This window comes from Durio zibethinus, chromosome 12 (assembly GCF_047325235.1).
Source record: "Durio zibethinus cultivar Kanyao isolate XHJ-2024 chromosome 12, ASM4732523v1, whole genome shotgun sequence".
NCBI lineage: Eukaryota > Viridiplantae > Streptophyta > Magnoliopsida > Malvales > Malvaceae > Durio > Durio zibethinus.
Window position 1 is genome coordinate 3,282,710 of NC_143173.1, and position 19,655 is coordinate 3,302,364.

Here is a 19,655-nt window from a genome sequence, read left to right on the forward strand (position 1 = left end):
CAGACTAAATGTATATAAATAATTAATATGAAAACGAACATGTACAATTGCATAGTTTACTATGTTTTAAACAAAAGATAATAACAAGACCAGTACTTACACAAAACGAGAACTTTTTGTTGTGAAGTAATTTATTAGCTATCAGATATTATGATTGTTAAAACTCTGCTACTAACATAGACAGTACCCAAGAGTATTTGTAGTTGGGGTTGACATAAGGTGAAATAATGTGGGTTTTGTAGAAAATTTTTTTCACAAAAAAAAATCACGAATTGCAAAAGTTGAAGGAATAGTCGAATGAAGTAAAAGCTAAAGTCAATAATATGAATAGTCAAAATAGGGTTCTAAAAGACAGTGCTCGAATACTAAAAGCGGATGAAAAGGGAAAGCAAATTGTACTTGGTCTGGAAAGAGAAATAGTATAATAGTGAAGATGAAGCTTGAAGTTAGTGATTGGATGCGCTAAGTTTGGAAAGATTTTTATTGGATCAGATTATAGAAGGCGTTTACTAACAAAAAAATGCCAACAATAATTCCCTCATAAATATTTTTTGAATATAATATAGGCACCTTGAACATATCGCCACACAAATTTTAACATGGTTATTGAAGGCGTATATCCAAGAAAGATGCCTTTAATAATTTTTATCACAGTTTGTATATAATTAGTGAAAGCGATTGTAGAAAACAACACCTTTAAAATTTTTCCTAAAAAACTTTTTTCGAATTAGTAAAGGCGTCTTTTATAATAACACGCTTTCAATATACCATGATGGTTTTGGAAAGCGTTTATTCGAAAAGGCACTTTCAATATACCTTTAAACTTAGTAATCCATTACTGAAGGCGTTTGTTAATAACAGACGCCTTCAAAATTTTTTCACTAAAAATTTTAAAAATTATTAAAGGCATCTTCTACTATAAAATGCCTTCTATATACTGTCACATAAATTTTAACATTGTTATTGAAGACGTATATCCAAGAAAGACACTTTTAATAATTTCTATCACAGTTTGTATATAATTACTTAAGGCGGTTACTGATAATAATGCCTTCAATAATTTTTCAAAAAACAATTTTTTGGATTATTAAAAGCATTTTTTATTATAAAACGCCTTCAATAATTTGTTATAAACTTTAAAAATCCATAATTATTAAAGGTAATTTTTTACTGAAAATGCCTTTTATAATTTTTAAAAATTAGAAATAGTTTTTTTTTTTTTATTTTATAAAATATGCCTTTAATAAGTTGGTTGGACAATTTTAAAGGCTTATAATTAAAGGCGTCTTTTTTGTAAAAAATACCGTCAATAATCTCCAATAAAATTTTCAGGTGATTATTGAAGGCATTGTTCCATGGAAATGCCTTTAATAATTAATTTTATATTCATTTCCATGCCTTAAACATAGGAATTTACAGAGGGCTGGCACACAGAATGATTAAAAGTTGTGTTATTTAACCAAACAAACCAAACCCTTAAACACATTTTCAGCAAACCATTGCTTTCTTTCTCTCATTCGTCACCACCGACCTTTAATAAATCATCGCTGTGAACCTCTGTTTTAATTGGTAAGTCTTTTTTTTTTAGTTTATTGTATTATTTACAATATTCAATAGAGAATTTTTGTTTTTTCAGTTCCTTAATATTGACATATGCGTTTATATATTTTCATTAACATCACCGTCAGTATAGTCGTCCAAGATTCTATTCATATTACAAGTATGTTGTTTCTATATAGTACGTATTAAATATTGTGGTTTGCTGAACCTTATTGACTAATATTGTATTGTCGAATGGTATTGTATGATATTGAAGGTTTGAATAATATTTCATGCTTAATGGTTTGCTGAACCTTATTGTCTGATATTATTTTGCTGAATGGGTTTGAATGAAATTGGGAGCTAAATGGTGTTTCTGAATGGTTTGTTGAAGGGTGTGTATGAGCACATTGCTAAATGATATGCTAAATGTTATTTCTATACATAGTATGGTATTAGTTGTATTAAATTAAGTACAATGATCAATTTATAGGGTCATATTATGTAATTCGTATAGTTATGATCAATATTGCAAGTAATATGGACTCCAAACAATATCATTCTCTTTCTAATGAACATGCAGAAGAAAAAAGTGTAGGCCAAAAAAAAAAGAGAAGGGGCTCAAATAAACAAATCAAAGTGACTAACACAAAAATTTATGTTGACTTCAATCAAAGTGGGCAGCCTGTATCGAAAAGAACTATCAAGATGGCTACTCATATTGAAGCCATCATCCGTCGGAGGATTTCAATTACGTACATTGATTGGCAATGAGTTCCTAATGATATAAAGGATGAGATATGGCAGTTTGTTGTGGTATATTTATTCAATTATTTCGTAAAATTTGTTATATGATCATTTAATTAAAATTCAATGTGTTGATACTATTTGTGTTAACTTATTTAGGAATGGTTCAACACCCCAATTGAGTGTCAAAAGATTGTGTTGTAATTTGCTAGGAAAGCTTTCAGAAACTTTAAAAGCAGATTGATAACCCAATATATTTTACCGCTGGCTAGTAAAGGTGATGTTTTGGCTGTTCCACCTGTGGCATATGAAGAAGTCATAAGTGTTGAAGATTGGACAAATTTTGTTCAATATTGACTTTCAAAAGATTTTTTGGTATGCAAACCCATTACCAAATTAGTCCAAATTTATAAGTCTTTATGCAATATAGCCTTTCATCTACATATATGATTGACGTAGTTTCTTGATTTTGTAAAAAATCATAAAACAACATTGAGACATTCAGGTCAAACAGCAATATCACCATCGGACAGCAAGAAAAGGATATGCAAATGTGAAGTATGAGCTTGTATGTATTGCACACTTATTTTATACTCATTAATGAATATTTATGAACATTCATTTTATATATTCTAATTCTTTTATTACAGTAATTTAATAGGAATTAGTGAGATCAAACATAGAAGTTTCTAGATGGGATGTTTGAAAATAAGGACATCTACGAAAAGATGGATCCTTTGCAAATGAAGCAACCGAGGAAATGACAAAAAAGATTGTATAGATAACTGCTTTTTTGATATAATGTATGATTGGCATTATGGTTGTATGCATGAATATATACTCGCTTGTGTAGATTTGTTCTAACAGCTTAACTTATTATTGTCTTTCAGGATAATTATATTGCCAAAGTAAAATCTAGTGAACTGGTAACCCAGTATGGCGAATATCCTTTGTCTTTAGCATTAGGTGCTAAAGAAAGGCCTGGTCGGGTTCGTGGGGTTGGTAAATTTGTCTTGCCATCAACGTATTTTGGTAAACAATCAAAAACCCCATGAATGAGAAATGCACAATATGAAGCAGTAATTGAGCAACAACAGCAACAAATTAATGACCAGGAGCAACGCCTCAACGACCAACAGCAAAGACTCGATGCTTCGGAGTCAATGTTGGCAGCAATGCAGCAGGTTATGCCAGTACCTCGACCTGATAGCATCATCCCCGTACAATAAGCTTTCGTTGCAAGTAAAAAAGCCATCCCATCATCCGTTACCACCCAAGAAGTATGATATTGTTTATAATTTGAATATCAATTTGTTTATTATATTGATTGATTTAGTTTTAATACTTATATTTCATTAAATATTGTAGGAGGATGTTCAGACTTAAAGTCTGACCCTTGTCTAGGCTTCCATGGATGAGTTAACAAAATATTTGTTGGAGAATTATACCGACAAAAACTTAATATCCATTGAGTCTGAGGAAGACTTATTTGATAAACAATCATTTTCTTTTATTGGTGTGGATGAGGTGAAAGAATTTTGTGAAATGGATGAATTATCAGCTGTTGCAATCATTGTTTATATGAGGTTAGCTTATAAATACAAATATGCACATTCAATATGTAGTAAGTTAGCATTAGGGTGTAATACTAACCAGCAATGTTGATTGTTATCGTGTAGCTTCCTATATAGAAAGTTGAATAGGATACAATTGACGAACATATTTAGATTCATTGACTCCAACTTTATTAGTGAGTAGAGTGGCATAGTCGTATATTATGCTAATCATGTGATCCTATGCATGAAAAGACTAGTTGATTATTATTTGCTCCCGTATAATACGCAATAAGCTATATTCCAACTTTAATTACTCCAACCTACTCCATTTTATGATTTGATGTGTATTCTGAGTATATCATTGTTATTATTTTACAGTCGTAATTTGGTGCTTATTGTGATTGACATCAAATTCTTAACGTCATACTTTTTTAATTCAGTTAATCCAATGACGATGCCTAACCCCGATATTCAAACTTTTATAAAGATGTATTATAGTACTTTATTATATTATATATGTTTTGTTTCTTCATAAGAAATTTTATTTATGTTCCCACTAATTTTTTTCTTTTCAATTTAGGGTAATATCCGCATTCAATAAGAAGATAAAAAAATTGAAATGGGTGCCATTAATGGTAAATGTCAAATTTATTCTTTTAATGCTAAGTTTGTTTAGATAAATATTTTTTAAACCCACTCAATTTAATTTTCAAGTACCTCGTCAACCCGGTAATACTAAATGTGGATATTATGTCCTTCGTTTTATGTGGGAGATAGTGTTACATGATTTTATGACCACACCATTGAAGGTTAGTATAAATTTCATAAACTCGTTATATATTCAAAAAAATAAAATGGTACATTATGTTCTCATTTCTTAACATTTACTTATGATATTTTTTTTAGTAGAAGGGTAAAGAAAGATTCACGGAAGAGGAGTTGGATGAAGTCTGTAAAGAATGGTGTGATTATGTATTGTCATTTATCAATATTGATAAACCTTCAGGTTAGATATTGTTGGTTGAATGTAAATATATATGGAACAAATTGTTATAATGTTTTTAACATGCCATGTTGAATGGAAACTTTAAGTTTGTACATTGGGGGTATTGGTTTAATATTATTGTTATACTTAATATGAATACATTATGTGTACTTAATAAATTACTGAGTACAATTATTTCATAAATGTATATTAATATGACACCGTTATCAGTTTTAATTTCAGATGTGTGGTCTATTTTTTGAAATACAATAATGTTCATTATGCAAATTTCAAAATGTAATTCATAGTATCAGATATATAAATCAAATGTTTTCTGAGCATAAATATACAACTGACAGCAAGCATTTTTTTTGGACATAAATCTACAACTGACTTCACATATAAAGTATCAATTATATTTTTTTGATGTGATTAATGAAGGCGTTTTTAGCAAGAAAATGCCTTCAATCACCCATAACAGAAAACATTGAAGGCGTTTGTTTACCAAAATCGCCTTCAATAATCCCCTCAAGAAATTATTGTTTGGAATATTAAAAGCATTTTGGACAAAAAAACATCTTCAATAATACCAACTAAAAATTAATCGAATGAATTATGAAGGGCATTTTCCTACGAGTAACGCCTTCATTAATCCGTAACAAAATGTTTATGAAGGCGTTTTTGGATATAGCCGCCTTCAATAATTCAATCATTAAAATTTATTGTTGAAAATATTAAAGGCATTTTGAGCAAAAAACGCCTTCAACCATCCCATCCAAGTTTTGTCTATGGAATATTGAAGGTGTTTCTTGCAAAATCGCCTTTAAAAATAAAAAAAATTACTGGTTGGATTATAGAAGGCGAGTTCGGCAAAAAACACCTTCAAAAATCAGTTTCATATTTTTTTATTAATTATTAAGTGTGTCTCTCCACAAAAAATACCTTCAATATTCTATGAAAATTTTTTTAAAGCAATTGGTGAAGGCATTTTTGCCAAGAAAACGTATAGAATAATTAATAACAAATAATCTGTGCCTAAACCCAAAAAAGAAACTAAAAGATGGATCGAACCAACAACCTTATGGTAAACATTCGTATGATCAAAACAATTTGATAAGCTTAATATTGAATATACTTATGAAGAAAATAAATTTAATAAGCCTGAAAAATTTTTTTGTCCAAATATTGAAGTTGTTTCTTGTAGACAACGCTTTCATTAATTTCATACAATTTTTTATGACGTGATTATTGAAGGTGTTGTCTGTCAGAAATACGCCTTAACTATTGACCGAAATTTTTAATAAAAAATATTCAAAGTGTTTTAGTCGAGAAACGCCTCTAATATCAAGTCTTGGTTGGTGTTTATAAATAATAACGTCGCTATTTGAATATTTAGTGACGTTTGGATAATAAATGCCTGAAGTTTTATAAAAACATGGAAGCTAATGATATTTGTAAGCGAAAGATTGCTACAAAATTGCCGCTAATACATCATTTTACTGTAGTGAGAAACTCAGTTACAAACTCTCCTACTTTTTTCTTTTTTTAATTTTTTTAACATTTAACAAAAATAAATCAAACAGTTACAACTCTAGATAAATTGGGATGTTTACGTACGAAATTTGTAAAAATTTTACATGTAGTCCACATTTGTAAGTGATGAATTTTTATATAATTTTTTAATATTATTAAATAATTATAATGTTATAGGAAAAAAATTGTAAAATTACATAAAAACGGATTTCTTTTGAAGAAAAAATCAGCTGGTAAGAATTTAGTAAAACCAAGAACGAAAACATAAATTTATCATTGTAAAATAATATATGTATGATCAAATTTCTTTGCATAAACAAGATTTTAGATTTCGGTCATTCTTTTTTTTTTTTTTTTCATAATTAAGTTTTCTTTTATTGATTATATACCAACCATGAAGATGGAAACTCTTGCAAGATTTGTAGACCCCACTTGATGTAAAGCTTTGTTTGGATGATAGACGGTTCAATCTCAAAACGAACGAAACAATGAAAAACAAATCTAAATATCAAAACTACGTGATGAAATGATAAAAATAAAAATAAAAATTTCTTGTCAGCCTTCCAAATGAAAGCGGTAGCCATGAAATTTTGTTGATCTTTCATCGATGTGGTCGTGGCTTAACCACATCTCAAACAGGAAATTGATTGGTTAAAGGGAAAAGAAAAGAAATTTCATGGAATCAATTGCTAGGAGCAGGAGTGTGTAAAATATGGTAAAAAAAATCAAATCAAATCACAAACAGAGTTATTAAGAGTCATGAAATATCACATGGAAATTAGTTCCATTTAATCACGAGAGAATAACAAAGGCCTACTTGCTAGCTGCTGCCATTGTTGTTTGGCATAAATCCAAAACTATGCAAATAGAAGTTTGAAAATTTCTTTATTATATTGTTAAACTCATAACAGCTTAGAACTCTCTTTCTCTATTTTTTTAAACTATAGTTCTCTTTTGGTTCCATATATGGAACTAAACTGTATATACAAAACTACAGAGATGATATGACCAACTGCAGAAGCTCAAAATTTTTGCCCATTGGACCCAACAAAAGTTTTGCTCTTTTTTCTTATGTTTTCAGCTGGATCTCTTTAGTTTTAACCAAAAAAAAAAGAGCAACCCAATAGTCTTTAAGAAGCTCCTACTCCAAGGAAATCAATGAAGGGCAGGTTGATCTTCTCATTTCCATTTCCACTTTCCCCAGACATGGAGTGGTTGGTCCTATTTGTGCCCACTGACTCAGCTGGTGAAACTTCTGAGTTTGAATCTGATGAGTGAGTAGATTGGTCCACACCCATAACCACTCCCATTGGTCCTTGTTGGTAAAATACATTACCGGTGCCATAAAACTTGTCAAAATCCCCATTTCCTCTGGTCACAACTTTTTGACCTGATGAACCTGCAAAACACAAAATTACAGAGCATTTATTTAATAAATTATTATAAGATAAAATAAAACAAAATCAACCCAACATGAAAAATATAAGCATTGTACAATTGAAAAGCAAATGATCATTACAACCGTTGGTAAATATAGGAAAAGTAAGCATACCCATTTGGTGAACTGGACTAAAAAAGGTGCAAACTCCAGCGGGCACTTTAGCTGATGAGGGAGTGAGGGATAGATCAGTGCAAGTAGAGGCAGATTCATCTATGTTGCTAGAAATGATTGATTGATCACTGCAAGCATTGTTTTGAATAGTCTCATCCAATCCTTTAGGGAGGGCCTGAGAGGCAGAAGAAGATGAAGGCTTTCTCCTTCTATAAATGCTTGATTGCTCTCTATGTTTCCTAGCCATGATCACATGCCAGTGGTTCTTTACTGCGTTATCAGTCCTGCCAGGAAACAGTCTAGCAATCATTGCCCATTTGTTACCGTACAGCCTATGTGCAGCTAAGAGCCTCTCCTCTTCTTCCTCAGTAAAAGCTTTCTTGTTAATACTTGGATCTAGCTGGTTAAACCATCTTAATCTACAACTCTTCCCTGCCAATCATTCAACAAAAAACATCCATTTAGGAAAAAGATCATTAGACTTTTACAAAACTAATGATAGCAAAATGGAACTTTATTTGATTTAACTAATCAGATTCAAAGCATTGTTAAGATCTTCCCTTTAAAATGTAGAACAAAAGCAAAAAAGAAAAACAACTTTCTCCTTTTCAAGTGAAATAAATCCAAAAACAAAAAAAGACTTTCATAGAATGTTGATAATTTTTGTTTGACAGAAAATTTTGAGTTACCTGATCTTCCTTCGAGATGTTCAGCTATCAAATTCCAATTTTGAGGCCCATATTGAGCTACAAGCTCCTTCAGCTTAGAATCTTCAGCTGGTCTCCAATGACCTCTAGCACAAAGCTTAGTGTGTCCAATTTTGGTCCCACCAAGAGCACCAGAGTTCTTGTTACTTTCATCTTCACCACTTAAATTCAAAGACAGTCCACTTTTTTCAACACCCAAAAACCCAACTTTTCCATCACAAGCAGCAACTCCCTTACTTCCCCTGCTTTCTGGCGGCTCAAAGCTCAAACATTTATTGCTTTGTTCCATTAAAGAGCTTGAAATCTGAAACCCCATTCGAGAGTTTTTTGTATCTCTTTCTATTGGATGAGAAAAAATAGCAGGAGGAGCTAAAAAGTTCATCTCTTGAACCACCCCATTATAGCATTTAAAATCGTTAGTTAGAATTTGTAAACTCATTGTTATCAAAAACCAGGATAAACCCAGAAAAGAAAACCAAGAAAAAAAACTGTTAAGAGGACTAAGAAGAAAGGAACAGATGATCAAAGAAGAAAGAAGCTAGGTATCTCTGTCAGCCATTTGAGAAGAATGTTTGGGTAGAGGGAAAGGAGAGGAAAGAAAAGGAAATAGGAGGAAGAGAGAGAGTTGAGAATTGAGAGAGTTAGTCTCTTGTTAATCAAATGTGTGGGGTAGAGAAGAATCAAAGGAAAACAAGGTTTAAAATGGCAAGGGATTTTAGTTATTTTCACTGCTTGGAAAAAGCAAAGTTAGCATTAGCAAAAATAAAAACAAAAAGAAGAGAAGAACCCACACGATTCTTGCTCTCTTGTTCTTGCATTTAAAAAAGCAAAGATAAATGAGGTCAGGGCAGGGTCTTAGGCGCCCATGTCAGAACGAGGACTGAGTAGGAGACCAATTTATTTATTTATTTATTAAAGAAGTAAAAAAAATAAAAAATGAAAGTCTGGGGCTTTGCATGCAACTCGAGAACCGCTCGTGTGGGTGGGTGGGTGAGTGTGTCTCTCTTTGGTTTTGGATGTGTTGGTACTGATGTTGGCCGTGCCTCGCTTTCTTTTTCTCATCGGGCTTTGGAACAGCACCAGAATCTGTTTGTCTCTTTCTCAAACCCTTTTGCTTCTTTTTTTTTTTTTTTTTCCAAATGATAAAATTTAAAATAAAAACCGAAAAAACAAAAAATTTCAAAGTGAAATGAGATTTTTTAATTCAAATGGAAATGGTTAATTTATTTTTTAAAGATGATTCTCGGAAAATTAAAATTCAATTTACAATGTTTGTAAAATTTTTTAATTTCTAAACTAAGGCTTTTATGTCAAAAAAAATTTTAAAATTTTAATGTTGTCCCCACTACTTATTCTCTATTTATTTATTTTTTTACTTTTTTTTACTAATTTTGATAGCATAAGGGCCGATTTGCTCAAATTTAGTTAATTATTTTGGATTTAAATTATTTGAAGTTCTATTATTCTTGAGTTAAAATCATTTATATTTTTATGTAGTTAAAACAATTATAGTCTTTTCGTCTCACAAATCAAACTTGAATTACCAAATTAGAGATTTTTCAATACCAAATTGTGTCTAACATTGAGTTTTTCATTACGAATTAATATGGAGCATGTTATTCTTTCAAAACTAAAAAGAATGACGATATGGCCAAAAAGACATGAGAGATTCCCAACACAGGCATAGATTTTCCCATTTCAACAAGGTATCCTGGATGTTAGTGCCTCTTTGGAAATTAAACTTATTAACAGTAGATTAATTATATATCTTTAATATCTATTGCTGTGTCAAGTTTTTTTTTCATAAATATGCACCCAACACACATTTTTCATTTAGTTATAAGTTAGAAGTATAATTATAGGTAAAGCCCTCTTGATTAGGCCTACTCGCTCAAAAGCCAATTTGAGTTCATTTAAAGTCACAACTTTAGATTTTCTCTTCTTTCTACAATGATGTACTTGAGTATTGATCAAAGCCATGCTTTTTGCTTTGATACATGCATAAATGTACATGAATTTTCTTATTTGTCTTTGTAAAAGTATCATAAATCTTAATGGGGGACAACAAAAGCAATACAAAAAAAAAAAAAAATACAATCTTTTTTTTTCCTCATTTACGAGACGGAGCTTTTGCATGCACATGAAAGGGAATGAAACTCGTAAGCAACAAAAAACAAGTGGTAATATTATGCAAAAGGTTGGTGCAAAACCCCATAAACATGAAGATTTTTTTTTTTCAAATGATTCCCACCACTTAGACCCATCACCAAACTTAAAAATATATTATAAAATATTTGTTCTCAAATTTCATAGATACGAAGATAATTAATTAATTAAGAAAGTGATTGTTGATAATAAAACCAAGTGCTTGACTAGTTTTTCCACAATCAAAAATAGTATTCTTTTTGGATTAGGGGAATCAAATAGTTTAATTATTATAGCCTTCTTTTTATTTTCTTTATCATTTCATTGAAAAACAAACAAATAAATATTTGTTACTTTCTTTTTTGGTGGGGTGAGTCATTCAACTTCCCTTTTCTTTTCTTTCTTTTGATTGATTTTTAGGTGACTTTAATTATTTTTTTTTCTTTGTTGATTCCTTTTGACTGTTGAAATCATTGTCCCACTTTTATGCTTTCATAAAATATTTTATATTTTCAATTAAAAAGCTGAGTATTTTATATTTATTGATTAATTCTTTTGATATTAGCTTTGATCTTGTTATAAAAAGCAAACATTGAATGATGACACATGTTGTATAGTGACTCAGATTCACTAAGATAGCTTGAACAACGTTAATATTCTTTTCTTAAATATTAAACTATGTAAATTTCTTCATTTTTTCCTATGGACAAAAGGTAACCCATTAAATTTTTAGAGATTAAAATTCAACTTAAAATATCAAAATGGATAGATTAATTTAATTAAATGGTAAGCATGAGATAAAAAAAGTTGGTGAATGGTGGCAATTGAAATGCATGCTTCAAATTCAAATTTTAATTTAGTTAATTCATATAATCACTCTTAAAAAGTGACGGCCAACAGATTTAAAATTCAAATATCAGTACTTATAATTTTTTCTTTTATTATAATAATGAAGTCTCTTTTGTACAAAAAATGCATATCTCTATAGATCTAAAAACCATATTCTTTGTACAAAATTATTATTGGATTAATTTAGTCTCCTTTAACCATATTAATTAGAAAATAAATATTCCTTTTTCTTTAACTTGGATAGTTACATTCATTATTCATAAAAGAACATAATTATTTGGTATGATCTATAAATTATAAAAATTAATAGTGAATAAGTTTCCACTGGCCAATTTTCCTGCAAAGCTTAGTCATATAATATGTATGTTTTATCACATTTTTTAAATGGAAAAGTTAGGAGTGAATAGAACAAGTGGGAATCAGGGCAAGGGGTTGTGAAAGGAAACAACAGTTCACATGCAAATCAATGATGTATAACATATGAATTAGGATATCTACATATAATATTGAAACCGAATTGATTTAATAAATAGACATAGTAAAAAAAATTAGTAACTAAAAAAGGTGAATCAAACCTCCCATTTTGATTATTAAATTTGTAATATTTATTGCATGAAACTAAATTGCATTTGGCACCAAAGATGAAGGTCAAAATTTACAATTTTACCCTAGATACCGTAATTTTATTTTATATTTAAAATTATCAAAATTTGAACTTGATCACAAAATTAAAAGTCTAATACTCTACCAAAGGTTTACATAACTGTTAAAAAAAATTAGTAAAAAGCTTAAAATTAAAACTAAGACTAACCAAAAAAAAAAAAGTGATGTGGTAATAAATTTTAGAGTATCTTGTTCTAAAAATGGAGAAAGCTATCACACTTATCATGAATGCATGGGAAACCACTGTCACAAGAAAAATGGCTATGCAAATTAGGTTGTAACGTATTTAGAGAGACTCTGTGTTTGTTTTTATTTGTTTCAAAAGTAATGATGGGTTTGTTTGTTTGTTTGACTGAGGAAAAGATCTTTGTGGGTCTTGGGGGAGACAGCAAAACCAAATAAATTCTAATACCAAATATTAATATTTTCTATAAATAATAAATTCACACCCCCAAATATTTCCTCTTTTAATAAACAGTCATACACATCATCATCACTCGGATCTCCATCACACGCAAATCTCATCTTTTTCCTTATTTGACAAAATTCTTCATGTTATGAAGCAAAGAGCAAAGGGAAAAGAAAACCCAAAAATTGCATGTACAATATGAGGCCATTATACCAATTGCTCACGTTTAGGCTTGCTTTGAAGGATCTTCTCAAAAAAAAAAAAAAACTAAAAAAAGTTTGCTTTGAAGGATTGGGAAGGAAAGTCAAGGGGTAGAGCTCTTTTTGATAAGTCCAAGTTACATAAATGATTCAATAAATATTTGGTACAATTAGAAAGGATTAATCAAGGCATTATTGTAATGTATTAATCAAACTAATTATTGGAAATTCGGAACTTAATTCAAGTTGTTTATATGAGTACTCTTAATAGTAATATTTAGCCGATTTAAAATTTAAAATTTAATATATACAATCTTTTCCATTATCTTCAAACTATATCCTTTTCATAAAAAAAAAAAAAAAAAACTAATTTTTAGTAGTCGTGTCTTGTTGAAAGCATATATCACCTAAAATAATTATATTATAATTAACTAATCACAATTTAAATTTATGTGAGGTTCATTAAAATTTTATATAAAATTCACACTTATAAGTGATAAATTTTTATATAATTTTTTATTATAATTAGATAATTTTAAAATTATAATAAAAAAATTACAAATAAAATGTACCCGAGTTCTATTATTACTTATTATGGTGGTAGCAGAGAATTAGGTGGAGACAATTTTTTATAGGTTTAAATTTGAATTTAAATGAGAAGTTAAGTGATATTATTGATTAATTTTAACTTTAATAATTTGAAAAAACCAAAATTTTATTAAAGGAGTCTACCAATAAGACATTTCAGCATTTAGAAATCGAAAGTCTATTTTACAAGTTTCGAATTTAGAGTTATGAAAAAATGAAAGAGATAGTGTCAAACCAGTTTTAATTATTTTTTACTAATTGAAAGTAGATTTTTCAAACTCAAATTTAAATATATAATTTTTTAGTCATTCAAAGGGCAGAGCCTTTAAAGGAGAGAGAGAAGATTGGGGTTCAAACCTCAATCTTGATATTTTTTTTAAGATTATCTTGATCATTAAATCAAGTAGCTGAAGATAAACTCAAATTTAAATATAAAAAATATAAATGAATTATTAAATTAAATGTTTAAAAATATAATTTTTTATTTATATATAATGACTTTTCACATTTGGCGGTCCTTAACTTCAAGATTAGAATCTGATATAAATATGAAAATAATTTTTTTTCCTTTTTCCAGGAAAAGGAAAAAAAAAGAAACCCTCCAAAAAGTGGAAAACTTGAAGCAAACAAATAATAAAACAAAGGAAAGGCAGAGTCTGATACAAAGAAAAGATCAAATCACAAAAGAAAAGTGAGTGAAAGAAAGATCTCGTTTTCATTGCCCCAAATCTCTGTAACTGAAGCCAGGAAAAGGAACTCCACAAGAATCCAAAACCCAAAGCAACCTCACATCAAATTAAAAGAGTGAGAAATAAATAAAATAAAATAAAATCTCTAACTACATTTCATGCATTTCAATGTCAAGGGCAAACTCTGTTTCATATTAAAATATTTACATAAAGGTATTCGTGTATTTGATTTAATAAAAAAATATATTTATATATATAAAAAGTAATTTTTGAATTACTTTTTAAATAAAAATTTTACATAAATATTGTTATGTGATTATCGATTCTACATGATTTCTTTTTTCATTCATTATCTCTTGTGTTTATGTGATTAACATAAGATTTATTGATAAATTATTAAATTATTAATTTCAGTCATTAAATTTTAATTTTTAATAATTTTAACTTTTAAATATAAAAAATAATTGTTTGTACCAATGTTTATGCTCCCATCATCAATTAATTTAAGTAACGCACATAAGAGTGTTTTTTTATTAAAGATTCGGTCAAATTAAAATTTCAAAATGGATATTATAACGGTTAAAAATTTATACTCCTCCTAGGAATTTTCAAAGTAAAATCTGGAGACAAATGAAATCAAATTCAGGAGATAAAAAAAAAAATTACACTTCATTAAGTAATATTTTAAAATTGACGAATTTTTTATCAAATTAAAATATAAGAGAAGTTACAATTATAATCAAATATTATATCTATATATAATATATAACAGAATAATCAATTAATAAATTAAAATATAATTAAACATTTAAATTGAATAAAAAACTTCATGATTTTAAAACTTTTCTCTTACCACCAAACTAAAATGGCAATAACAATTGACGAATAATTTTTTTTAAAGTTATAATTATAATAAATATTACATTCATATATTTGATTAAATAATTATCTATTGTATTGTAATAAAATTACAATAATTGAAAAATTAATTAATAAATTATAACATAATTAAATAATCAAAACCATATATAATGAGATTTAACTTAAAATTTAAAATTTTAAAGACTTTCTCCTTATCATTAAATTAAGACTTCATTAGTATTGACGGATTTTTTTAAGTACAAAAGAAAATTGGTCAAAACAATTTAAAATATAATCATAAAATTGTTATTATCTAGTCCAAAAAACCATGCCTTATCGGACATACGTTACTCTCGTGCACACATTTATGTCTCACGTGAAGAATCAGAAATTAAACAGTTACAACACACGTTCTAATACTCTTGTCAACCTACACTCCATTATTAAAAAAAAAAAAAACAAAAAAAATCAAAACTAATAAATGTGTATATATTGTAACGTAAAAGAGAGTTGCTAGCTTTTTAAGATTTATTGTCATTATTGAAGTTTCTATTATTTTAATATATTTTTAAGTTCGAACAACGGATATCCATAGATATTGGTTAAGAATAATTAAATAATTAAATTAAAAATTTAATTTAATTAATTTATGTAATTATTTTATCAAATTTATAAATTAAATCTCAATAATTATAACTTATTTTTTAAAATTACAATCTCATTTGTATAAAAAATATTACTGAAAAACATATTAATTTATTTAATATTATCTTTTTATTAAATTCAAAAGCAAATAATATATTATTTGCATAATTTTTTTTAAAAAATCATCTATTCCATAATTAATTAATGTTTTTTTTAAGTATAAAAAAAAAAAAAAAAGCTTTTTTAAGTGGGTTTTGCCTCGTGCATGAAGTTTGTCCCTTTGTGGAAACCGTTTTGAAACTTTGGAGTATTTCGAGGTCGGAAGGGGAACTTTTATGACGAAAGCATTCAGAGTCTCTTACACGTGCGGGTGGATCGTGTCCGAACACGTGTACGGTGATTTGGAGGTTGTTCTTGAAAAGGGAAAGAAACCGTAGTAGCGATTTTTTGTGAGGAAAAGATTAGCCTATAATAATTACGTTATAATTTATTAATTATAATTTAAAATTTATAATATTTATTAAAATTTTAAATAAAATTCATGTGACAAATTTTTATATAATTTTAAATATAATTAAATAATTATTAGATTATAAAAAATTGTAACTGAAATGCAATAGGAATCGAAACACCTTAACAAATTTTGGATTGGGAAGCCCATCTATTTTTCAGCTTGAATAAAAAAATTAAAATATTATAACGGTGAAAGAGTGAAAAGTATGAAAAGTAAGTAATTTGTAAGTTTAAAAAGCTTTCATGAAAAAAAAAATTTATAAATTTTTTTGTGGATTGGTTGTTTGTCTTGGTTTTAGAAATTTAATAATTTTTCCTACTTCTAAATTTTTTTTAGATAAAATAAACATTTTTTTTTTGTTTTTACCCTTATCTATATTTTAGACTTCATTCAAATTATTTTGATAATAGATGTGAAATCCAACAATTTAGAATGATTTTATTTATTTTTTTATTTTGCTAAATTGATAAGAGACTTACATCAATGACAAAGAGTCAGAGAAGCTCTTATAATTATTAAGTATGAGGTTTTAGTTTTGTTATGTGCCATTGTTTTTCAACTTTACATTGATATAGTTAATTTTTGTAGTTTATTACTTATTTTTTATCTTGAATATTAAATGGTAATGTTATATTTATTAAGGATTGTTTGATTGTGATATAATTTTTATTCATAAATATAAGTGTTCATGGATCGAATTAGGTTTGGGTAGGATTTATATTTAATATTAATAATTTATATATTTATTTAGATTTAATTTAGTCCAAAATTTAGATCTCAAAATTTTTTAAAATTTTATCTAAATTAAAAAAAAAAATTCAAATCTACTCATAAACTTAATTTATATAATAAAAAATTAAAAAAAGATTAAATTAAGTTTTATATGCTTATATTGAATTCATAAATATGTAAATATTAAAAATAAAAATCATATATAAATTAAAAAAATTATAGAAAAGTAAAACTTAAATTTAATAAAATATTTAATTTTTATTTTTAATTTATATATATGTAAATTAATTTATATATAATTCATATATATATAAATAAAAATTTGGATCAGATTAGACTCGAACTTTAAATATTTTGTATAAGATTGATCCAAAATTTAAACATATTTAAAAATTATGTTCAAATTTATTTAAAAATTTTTAATTTTTTATCTAAAATTTTAAAAAACTTGAATTAATTTTCGAATTTAGATAAATGATTCGATTTTTGAATAGGTTTATTCATGAATGCAATTTTTATCAAAAAAATTGTAATGTTTAATTAATAATTTTATATTTTACCAACATAATTAATTTTAAATTCTTTCCATAATTAAGATTAGATAGCTAAACTCAAATGAGTTTTCTTTACTTCGTAAATGAAGACGTACAAGATTGATCTATAATGTTATATTTTAAAGTAGTTAATATATATATTTTTAAAAAAGTACAACAACTCGAATTTAAATAGGATCTGTACGACCCCATGTCAATCTTAACACAGAAGTTAAGGCCAAAATCATCAAAACGAACAACAAAACAGTGTAGTGATTAATTGTCACCATTAATAATCACAAAGAATTGTTTTTTTAATTAATTTTTTGTGGTTGGTGCCGGTGTAACAATCCAAGGAAAAATTTACGAGATGACACTTAGAATTTTAGTTAGGTCATGTTTCTTTTTGAAACACAAAAGGACATACAAAGCAGCCTTTGTTGAAAGAGGAGCTAAGAAAAGTATCGTCTATATTTTACTACTTTATTTGACTGACCCTTTTTTCTGAAACGAATATTTTGGTGATAAGACTAGCCTACTCTATAACAACAAACTTTGCAATCAAACGAGGGAAAAAGGAATCCATATATATATATTGTTATAATTATTGAATGTTTTTGGTAGATGTGATCATTTATATATTTATATTTATTAATTTATTTATATTAAATAAATATAAAATACAAAAATTATTATATCATATATTTATGTTAAAATATTAAATATAAAATATATATTTTAATTCTTATTAAATTTATATATTTTTTGTTAAAATTTTAAATTATTTTTTTATCAAATTATTGTATTGTATTTAAAATTATAAGATATACTCTTGAACTTTGGCTTAGTTGCCAAAGTTGCCAAAGTGGCAAAACTGGTTGTTATTCCATGGAGCAACCATATTGATCGAGGAGAGACTATAAGATTAAATTATTGTAAACACAAATAAATAAAATAAAACTTGATATATAGAACCTCCTAAAATATCTTAGTGATGATCTGGTAAGAAAATTTCCAATATCACATATTAATCAATCACTAATGCATTACATTGTACCAAAAACAAAGCCTCCATAGATGCAGCAATGTTGCTTCGTCTTGTTTTTACCATAATATATAGTTTTTCTTATCTAAAGAAATCAAAATCATGCGAATATGTACAAAAAAAAAAAATCATAAAACACGGATCCTTGTACACAATTAAATTCATTGATATTGTCATCAACTTATATATAACATAACTATCAAACACTATCTTAGTTAACGAAGCTTAAAGACAATCTTTGTGTCTTATTAAGCATAAACGAGCTTCGTTCTGAAAACTTATAAATACAAGGTTTTTTAATGAAAAAAGCAAAATGAAAAGCAAACGAATTAACGAGAAAGGAAAATGACTGAAATCATAGTTTACGACTCTATGCCGTTAGCAATGTTTTTGCAAGTCACTATCTTAGTTTTCGTGTCCCACCATATACTATTTTGCCTAGCTTTCCCCTTCCTTTTCCCCTTGGTTTGTTGAAGGCTGACCCTTGTTTTGTTGCATGCATGGACAATAATGTTTTTGACCCTACAGAGACCAGAAGCCAAAAAAGAGTATTGAATCATTGGGAAAATTTTTGGTGGAATTGGTAGACTGTTAATCAACCAACCCATAACTATAGTGAATAAGATTGTTTTATTTTTAATTATATGTGTCTTTCTCACTTTGATGAAGACAAATCTTCTCATGTGACAAACCCAAGGTCGGCTTCATCGCGAAGGTGGGTTGTTATTTCCTTCGTCAAATATATTTTCAAGCGTGCATGTGCGTACAGACAAAATTTAATTCGGTTGTATGCTAATGTAGAATTAATAATTGGGATTTTGATTGTAATGCAAGTGTGTTTATAAAGGGAGGGATATATCATCTACATATAAAAGTGTGAACTCTAAAACTATTAAAAGTGAACTACATAAATACTCTTACAAATTTTAAGAAATAATAATTTTACCTTTAAATTTCTAGCATTTTTTATTTATGTATTAAAGATTATTTTTCATTAAATATAGTATTTATTATTTAATTATTTAAATTAATCCAAAATTGTTAAAAGTTAATAGCATAAATATATTTTAAAAATAACAAATTTACCTTTAAATTTCTAGCATTTATTTAGTTATTTAATAAATATTATTAGCCATTAAATATATAGCTTTTTATTTGTTAGT

General features: G+C 27.4%; 1 protein-coding gene across 1 annotated transcript; it reads right to left on the bottom strand.

Annotated features, from left to right (window-relative positions):
* Positions 1-7,178: 7,178 nt before the first annotated feature.
* LOC111296716 (uncharacterized) lies at positions 7,179-9,737 on the bottom strand. Its single transcript, XM_022891155.2, has 3 exons — positions 8,602-9,737; positions 7,913-8,344; positions 7,179-7,759 (listed from the first exon to the last, which is right to left on the bottom strand). The coding sequence occupies exons 1-3, from the start codon at positions 9,056-9,058 to the stop codon at positions 7,491-7,493; spliced, it is 1,158 nt and encodes a 385-aa protein (XP_022746890.1). The 5' UTR covers positions 9,059-9,737; the 3' UTR covers positions 7,179-7,490.
* Between the last annotated feature and the right edge of the window lie 9,918 nt (positions 9,738-19,655).

Bases quoted from the DNA above. Each gene is read 5' to 3' on its own strand.
- LOC111296716 (XM_022891155.2), bottom strand. From the start codon at position 9,058: ATGAGTTTACAAATTCTAACTAACGATTTTAAATGCTATAATGGGGTG. The intron at 8,345-8,601 runs GTAACTCAAAAT...AATGATTGGCAG, and splicing joins ACATCTCGAAGGAAGATCAG to GGAAGAGTTGTAGATTAAGA. The intron at 7,760-7,912 runs GTATGCTTACTT...TGTGTTTTGCAG, and splicing joins TAGTCCAGTTCACCAAATGG to GTTCATCAGGTCAAAAAGTT.